Below are 8,848 nucleotides of genomic sequence, written 5' to 3' on the forward strand. Positions count from 1 at the left end.
AGTATTTTGTGCTGTTCTCTTGCCTTCTGTGTGATCCAAAAGGACTGTGGCTCCAGGAGGGAAATTGTGAAAGGAAAATGCTCTCTCTTGGCATTGACTTGTTGTGTGGGAGTTTCCATCACAGGCAGCTTTTTCTCCTAACAGCGTCTGGTTCAGGTGAAGGTCACCTCACACATGGATACTGCAAAGCTCCTTCTTCAGTGAGTGGGAAAGGAACCTGTGGTGTTCAGAGATCCCAGTTACTCTCTTTCAGCACCAATATGAGCCCAGTAAGCTCCAGTATGATCACTGTCACATGCCAGCACTCCCAGGATGGTCCCAGTTGCCTCTGGCTAGATCAACCCAGTCAGTCCCAGTATGATGCCATTTGCCCCCAGCATGCTTCAAGTTCCTCCCAGTCACCCCCAGTATGGGGGATGATGTGCAAGGTATGTTGCCAGTCAGTCTCAGATACTCCCAGTATGAGTCCAGTCACTCCCAGTATAATCCAAATATGGATGGATGGGAGGCCTGATGGAATCATGGAGACCATTGTGACACTCTAGGGCCCCCTGGAACCATGGTGACACCAAGTTGTTTGGCAGTGTTGATGTGCTGCAGCATAGGAGGGCTCTGCACAGGGACCTGGACAGGCTGGATCCAGGGGCCAGACCCAACAATGTGGGGTTTAACAAGTTCAAGTGCCGAGTCCTGCACTTTTGCCACAACCCCTGCAGTGCTCCAGGCTGGGGACAGAGAGGCTGGACAGCAGGCAGGCAGAAAGGGAGCTGGGGCACTGATGGACAGCAGGCTGGGCATGAGCCATCAGTGTGCCCAGGTGGCCAAGAAGGCCAATGGCTCCTGGCCTGGATCAGGAACAGTGTGGCCAGCAGGACCAGGGCAGGGATTCTTCCCCTGTGCTTGACACTGGTTGAGCTGCACCTCAAGTGCTGTGTCTAGTTCTGGGCCCATAATTTTGGAAAGACATGGAAGGGTTGGAGAGTGTCCAGAGAAGGCCAACAAGGCTTCTGAGGGGTCTGGAGCACAAGTCCTGTGAGGGGAAGCTGAGGGAGATGGGGTTGTTAATCCAGGAGAAGAGGAGGTTCAGGGAAGACAAGGTGATGTCATGGCACAAGTTGGACTTGATGATCTCCAAGGCCTCTTCCAACTTTACTAACTCTGTGATTCTTTGAAACCACCCTTGGAGCAAGTACAGGATGAGCCCTGGGCCTCCTCTTCACAAGGTGCAGCAGCCCAGGTCCCTCAGCTTCTCTGCACAGCCCCCAAAACCCATCCTGTCAGTCCTGCAAAGCCTTTCCAGCTCCTCCTCCTTGCCCAGAACAGGGAGCCCCACAGCCAGACACAGCAGCCCAGATGTGCCCCCCTGGCCTGTGCTGCCTCTGGCAAGGGAGCAGCATGAGGCACCGCAGAACCCTGCAGACAATTCCTGAAGCACCTGTAGGATGATCCTGCTCCCCGAGGGACCTTCTCATGGTGCCAGCTCAGGAACTGAAATGGGGAGTGGGGCCAGAGAGGAAAGGGCAAACAGGGATGGGCTGTTTGCAGGGGAGGGAATAGGGGTGGGAAATAGGAAGAAATCTGGAGCAGGAAGAGGAAAGAAAGCAAAGGCGAAGCAAAGAAAATGCTCAGGGAAGTCTGGGGGTGGCTGCCAGGCAGTCCTGGCTCTGAGCAACAACATCTGCAGTGGCACAGGAAACTCACAGCTCATGAGTACAAACTTTCTGTGTGACTTCAGAGGCCACGACAAACCTGAGTGGTTTCCCTCCCATCCCCCAGTCCTTCCTGGCCCCAGGGGCTGATGGCATTTGTGCTCCCTCAGGTTCATCTCCCCACAGCAGCACCATGGGGGTGCTGACACCTGCTCTGGGCAGTGCAAACAGGGGCTTCTGAGCCAGTGCTGCCGTGTCTGTGCCTGCAAGGGTGCAGCACCTCTCTGAGCTGGGGGAGAGGCCAGGGCTGCACAGGGGGGATGTTGTTGGCAGCTCCGTGAGGATTCTCTGGGATGCTGCCCTGGGGTGTCCAGAGCAGTGGGGATGGATCAGCCCCTGCTCTGCTGCTTCTTCCTGTCGCCCCCAGGGACCTTGCAGAGCCCCAGCCATGCTGTTTGCCCCCAGTGGGCCCACGGCCACCCTGGGGCTGCTCATGGGGGTTTTCTGTGCTGAGCATTGGCCTGGGTGTGTTCTTGAGAGAGCCTGGACGAGGAGCCTGGAGCCCCCAGGCCCTGCCCTGAGGTGTCAGCGCTGCCCCAGCAGTGCCCATGGCCTGTCCCTGCTGCAGCCCCAGCACTGCCACCCCCAGGGCTGTGCCCGGCCCCGAGAGCACTCAGGCCCTGCAGCAACACCAGGGCAGGAGGGCAGCGGGGCAGTGGCACGGGAGCAGCACTGGCAACACCAAGTGCTGCTGCTCCTGGGCACAGCTGCTGTTCCAGCACTGATCTGCCCCAGCTCTGCACACAGACACTGCTGCTGCAGCTCCAGAGAGGGGAACAAAAGGGAGATCTCTGGAGAAAACTTTTCTGGGAGATCCTTTAGTTCCTTTAAAGCCACCAAGAGTGCAGCCCCTCATTGACACAGTCTGTGGCCAAAGGGAAGATGAAGAGAGAAACAAAATGAGAAATGGCACAAACAATGATATTTTATTGTGGACAAGATCTAAAAATGAAAACAAAGAAAACATCCAAAATGAAACCAACAAGAAGAATCAAAGATGACTTTTATTACAAGTGATTTGCAGAAATTGGCCTGCAGTTTAATGTTTCTGAAACCATCCAGTCATCAGTGTCCACACTGCAGCCTTGAGCTCCTGGTTCCTCAGGCTGTAGATGAGGGGTTTCAGGGCTGGAGGCAGCACTGAGTACAGAACTGACAGGGCCAGATCCAGGGATGGGGAGGAGTTAGAGGGGGGCTTCAGGTGAGCAAACATGAGAGTGCTGAGGAACAGGGAGAGCATGGCCACGTGAGGGAGGCAGGTGGAAAAGGCTTTGTGCTGTCCCTGCTCAGAGGGGATCCTCAGCACAGCCCTGAAGATCTGCACATAGGAGAAAACAATGAACACAAAACAGCCAAGCAGCAAACAGGCACTGACTTCAATGAGCCCAAGTTCTCTAGTGTAGGAATTGGAGCAGGAAAGCTTGAGGATATGTGGGATTTCACAGAAGAACTGGCCCAGGACATTGCCATGGCACAGGGGCAGGGAAAATGTATTGGCCGTGTGCAGCAGTGAATAGAGAAAGCCACTGGCCCAGGCAGCTGCTGCCATGTGGGCACAAGCTCTGCTGCCCAGGAGGGTCCCGTAGTGCAGGAGTTTGCAGATGGACACGTAGCGGTCGTAGCACATGATGGTCAGGAGGAAATACTCTGTTGCAGCACAGAAAACCAAAAAAAATATTTGTGCTGCACATCCTGTATGTATCTGGTGTCCCAGAGGGAATTGTGCATGGCTTTGGGCACGGTGGTGCAGATGGAGTCCAGGTCAGTGAGGGCCAGGTTGAGCAGGAAGAAGAACATGGGGCTGTGCAGGTGGTGGCTGCAGGCTACGGCGCTGATGATGAGGCCGTTGCCCAGGAGGGCAGCCAGGGAGATGCCCAGGAAGAGGCAGAAGTGCAGGAGCTGCAGCTGCCACGTGTCTGCCAATGCCAGCAGGAGGAAGTGTCTGATGGAGCTGCTGTTGGACATTTGCTGTGGCTGCACATGGGGACCTGTTCATGGACAAAGGACAGTGACAAATCAGGAGACGCTGCTTTGAGCCAAGCTTGGGCCATTCCCTGTACACTGTCCCGCTGGGACTCACCCACCCTTATTCCTGCTCTGGGAAAACTTCAACCAGTTCCCTGACTGTGCTCCAGCTGTGCTGTCTGAGTGTGCCAGGAGCAGTCAGGCCTGTGCCTGGGGGCTCTCCAGGAGCCATCCCTGCCCTGCTGCCCTGGGTTTGCGGCCATGTGGCAGAGAGACAAGGCTGGAAATTCAGGATATGTCAGGGGCATCACTCCTAATGGAGATGGGCCTCTTGCCATCTGCACACACACTTGAAAAGTATAGCAGGAGTTGGTTTTACAAACTGTCTTCCTACCCACAAATCATTCCTGGTTCTCTGAGGTCAGAAATCCCCAGCATTTCTGCTGCAGTCAGAGTTTGCCACTGAGAGATGTGAGAGGCAAAGGATTCTCTGTGGCTTAGGGAAGGTGAGGGGCTGGATGGGCTCGTTCCAAACTGTCCTGGGTTTGTACCTTTGGCTGGAATCAGAGCACAGTCACACTCCTATAGAGGAATGGCTAGAGAGCAAAGGTCATATTCCCATGCAGCAGTTAGCTGGGAAAGAATTAGACAATAGAGTACAGTTGGTGTGAGATGTTGCAAAGTCAGGAAGGCCTTGGTGATAGCTGTTAACTGAGAGCAGGACGCTGTGATCAGAAGAATGTGAATTCAGCATAGATGAGCGATCACAGGAATGTAGAATTAGGTGGAGTTGACCTTAAATGAAGTATCCAATAATGAGCTTGCTTTTTGCACTATGTATGAGCCTAATTATTGATGCTATATAAGTGGTGTTAGAGTTATCAATAAACGAGACTTGCTGATCATTCATATTGAGTGCTGCATTTCTCCCACCGAACTCATCAAATGGCGCCCGAACAGGGACTCCCTTTGGAACCTTTGGGACCTTAAGGACTTTTTGGAACATTCAGAGCTTTTTGGGACCTTTGGAACCTTTGGGACCTTTTAAAGGAGTTGGCCACGAGAGTCGGTGACAGGGGACGGGTCCTCCGCAGCAAGGACGGCGAAAAGCAACAGCTGTGCTGCATTCCAGGCAACCTCGGAGGAGGGTCCTGATCACACAGTAGGGTTGCCGCGCCCAGGCGACCTCAAAGGAGAGTCCTGCCGTAACGTGCTGCCGAAACCTTGTAGGGGCTGCAACAGCGCTGACGGTAAGATGGAAAGGCAAGCAGCATATGATTTATTTACCTGCTTTTTAGAAAAGCGACAGGTTAAAAATTTTGATTTGCGCAAGGAGCTTCCTGGACTTCTTGCTTATGGGTATGCTCAGGGTTGTTTTCAGAATCCCCATACAGTTCATGAATTAAGTGAGTGGCGAAAACTTGGAGATAAATTGTGGGACGCTACTTTAGATGATGATAAAGCTGCTAAAAAACTGGGAAAACTGTGGCGGACAGTTCATAATGTTCTTTTGCAGTATCAGGCTGAACAGGCAGCTGCCACACAGGCATCTACAGCTATGTCAAAAAACAGACTTTTACAGGGAATAAATGAGTGTCCATTGCCACCCGCCACAAATACAGTAATTTTGAACCCCCCCGCGCAACCACTGACTTCCCCCGCTCAGCCACTGACTCCTGCTCCAGCTGCTGATTCTTTTGTATTATCCCAAATTCCCTCACCTACTTACCCTGATTCTGGAACGGAGCCTTCAGCACCGTTACCATCCTCCCCTATGGGAAATAAATCTGTCTCTGGGGTGGGGTGTGAGTTAAGTGAGGCTATTGCACGGGAAAGGAGAGAAACATGGGTTACGCTAGCACGGAATATTTTGCAAGAGGGAGATAAGGAAATAGCAGACGCTGTATTAGAAGTAGCATGTCCTGTAACCTTTGCACCAATGCAATGGGGAGGAATACAAGCTCAAATTACAGCTTTAGATTGGAAATGGTTATCACAGTTGCGATCTACAGTCAGTCAGTTTGGAGTGACCAGTGAACCGGTTAGACAGATGATTGATTATTTGTGGGGTACACAGATTTTGTTGCCTGCAGATTGTAAGAGTATTATGAAATTGATCCTTAGTCAGCATCAGCAGTTGTTGTTTAATGCACACTGGCAAGCTTATTGTCAAGAAAGTGTAAATGTGCAGAGACAGGCAGGTGATCCACTGCATGGACTAACTTTGGAGGAACTTATGGGACTAGGACCATATAGTCCAGTGGAAGCACAAGCTATTTTGGGACCAAATAAATTGAGAGAAGGTATGCGGTTAGCGCGAGCTGCATTTGATCGGATTAAGGAGCCAGGAGGTATTCCATCTTATATGGGTATTAAGCAAGGGCGAGATGAACCATTTGGAGCATTTATTGATAAAGCAGCTTCAGCTATAGAGCGGGCAGGTGTTCCTGAATATATGAGGGGAGCATTGTTAAAACAATGTGCATTACAAAATTGTAATCTAGCAACCAGGTCAGTTCTAAATTCCCTAAATGCTAACTGGACTATTGAAGAGGCATTAGAGAGGATGTCCAATATACCAGTGGGCTCACAGGCAATGTTAGTCCAGGCAATTAAAGAACTAGGACAAGGGTTGGAAAAGCAGGCTGCATCTAATCAGAGTCAGGTTTTAGCAGCTCTTGCACCCCTACAAGCGGCTACAACCAACAATGGCAGGATTCCAGCCTCCCGATTCAAATGTTTTCACTGTGGCAACCTTGGACATGTTCGAAAGGAATGTACTGTGTCATCTCTTTGGTGCAATCAGTGTCGGTCCAATACTCATGCTGATAGTGCTTGCCACCGGCGATCAGGAAACGGGAAAGCCAGCGCGAGAAGCCGCCGCGCCAAGACACAAGTAGCAGCTGCCGGAACATCAGTGCAACTTCCCTCCAGCCTGCCACAGCAGGGAGCCTCGGCCTTGACCTGGCAGCCTCAGTGACTGTGGATTTATTGACATCACAGCCCTACAAGATTCCCACAGGAATTATTGGACCACTGATAATAAATGGAAAAGCTATGGGTGCAATAGTGTTGGGACGTTCATCTGCTAGTTTAATTGGATTGTTTATTTTACCTGGAGTAATTGATGTAGACTATTCTGGTGAAATATATGTCATGGCATATACACTGGCACCACCAGCCAGAATTGATAAGGGACAGCGAATTGCACAATTGGTACCGCTGCCGCAATATACCCATCAATTGACACCATTGAAAAATCAATCACGGGGTACGGGTGGATTTGGTTCTACAGGAGGACTTACATTACTTACTCTGGACTTAAACACTCGACCCAAGCGAACTGTTGTTCTCAATTATAATGGAGAATCCCACCAATTAGAAGGACTATTGGATACTGGGGCAGACTCAAGTATTGTTGCTCCACAATATTGGCCCCAGGAATGGCCTATGTTGCCTAGTATGGTTACTGTTACAGGGGTGGGAGGTTTAACTTTAGCAAAAAGGTCTCCACAAGTCCAGATTCAATTAGATGGGAAGGTCATCAGCTCTATTTTGTCAATTGTTCCATTACCAGACAAGGTTCAATGTCTAATTGGACGAGATATTTTGTCACAACTTGGTGTTGTTTTGACTAATGAGCACCCTTTAGAATAAAGGCCATTGTTTGGACTTTCCCAATCCCACTCAAATGGATAATCCAGGAACCAGTATGGGTTGAACAGTGGCCTTTAAAAAGGGAAAGTCTTCAACAAGCTCATCAATTAGTGCTGGAACAATATCAACAAGGACATTTAAAGTTGTCAACAAGTCCTTGGAATACTCCTATTTTTGTTATAAAAAAGAAATCTGGGAAATATCGATTGCTGCATGACTTACGTGCAGTAAATGAACAAATGGAGCCAATGGGGGCGCTACAACCTGGTTTGCCCAATCCTGCAATGTTACCAAAAGATTGGCCCTTGTTAATAATTGATTTAAAGGACTGTTTTTTCACTATCTCACTGCATGAACAGGATACTTGCAGATTTGCTTTTACCTTGCCTTCATTAAATCGAGCAGAACCAGACAAGAGGTTTGAATGGACAGTTTTACCACAAGGTATGCGTAATTCTCCTACCTTGTGTCAACTTTATGTTGATAACGCTTTGCAGCCACTACGTGCTCGATGGCCTACAACTATTATTTATCACTATATGGATGATATTCTTTTTGCTCAGTCACAACCTTTTGCAGATAAACAAGTTAAGGACATTCAAACACAACTATTTCAGAATGGACTGGTTGTTGCACCTGAGAAAATACAGCAGTCATCCCCATGGAAATATCTCGGGTGGACTTTAACTGAACAGTATGTTGCCCCTCAGAAACTGTCACTTAACATGTCACTTCATACTGTTCATGATGCTCAGCGATTGCTTGGAGATTTACAATGGCTTAAACCTGTTGTGGGTATTCCTAATGAACTTTTACAATACTTACGACCTTTGTTAAAAGGAACTGATCCTACAGCACCTATACAGGTCACCAGTGAACAACAAGAAGCTCTCAATAAAATAATGGACTGTATCCAAACAGGTGTTATTCGTAGGCGAGATCCAGACTTGGACATTAATCTTACTGTATGGTTTGGCCCTCAATATCTTATCGGTGCCTTAACGCAGCAACAAAAGAAAACAGGGGAGATATGGGTATTAGAGTGGTTGTTGTCACCACTACATCAGAGACATACCTTGATTCAAAAAATTGAAATTTTAGCAAACTTGATAAAACAAGGTCGGAAGCGATTGTGGCAAATTATGGGCACAGATCCAGCTGAAATTCAGATACCAATAAAAAAGGACACTTTGGATTGGTACTTAATTCACAGCTCCACACTGCAGGAAGCATTGCTTAACAATAGTAGTGTGGTCAGTACTGAGGAAGTGCCTCGAATACCACTACGATGGATAGGCCAGCAGAATTGGATCGAAAAGCCCAAACGATCATTTGTGCCATTACCAAAGGCATCAACTGTGTTCACTGATGCTGGAAAGAAATCTCGTACAGCTGCTGCTACATGGCAAAATTCAGAAGGACAATGGAATCATCACATTATTCCAGCTCAAAAGGAGGACACATTACAAACTCTGGAATTAGTTGCTGTTGTTTGGGTTTTGGTGCAGTTTAAAGGG

At 49.2% G+C, this 8,848-nt stretch overlaps 1 protein-coding gene across 1 annotated transcript; it reads right to left on the bottom strand.

Moving 5' to 3' along the window:
* Positions 1 to 2,616: 2,616 nt before the first annotated feature.
* Positions 2,617 to 3,351, bottom strand: LOC147646981 (olfactory receptor 14A2-like). The gene has a single exon (XM_086872645.1). It carries the CDS (start codon positions 3,334 to 3,336, stop codon positions 2,749 to 2,751), a length of 588 nt encoding a protein of 195 aa, XP_086728771.1. The 5' UTR covers positions 3,337 to 3,351; the 3' UTR covers positions 2,617 to 2,748.
* Between the last annotated feature and the right edge of the window lie 5,497 nt (positions 3,352 to 8,848).

Source organism: Cyanistes caeruleus, unplaced genomic scaffold (genome assembly GCF_971803275.1).
Source record: "Cyanistes caeruleus unplaced genomic scaffold, bCyaCae1.hap1.1 HAP1_SCAFFOLD_69, whole genome shotgun sequence".
NCBI classification, from domain to species: Eukaryota; Metazoa; Chordata; class Aves; order Passeriformes; family Paridae; genus Cyanistes; species Cyanistes caeruleus.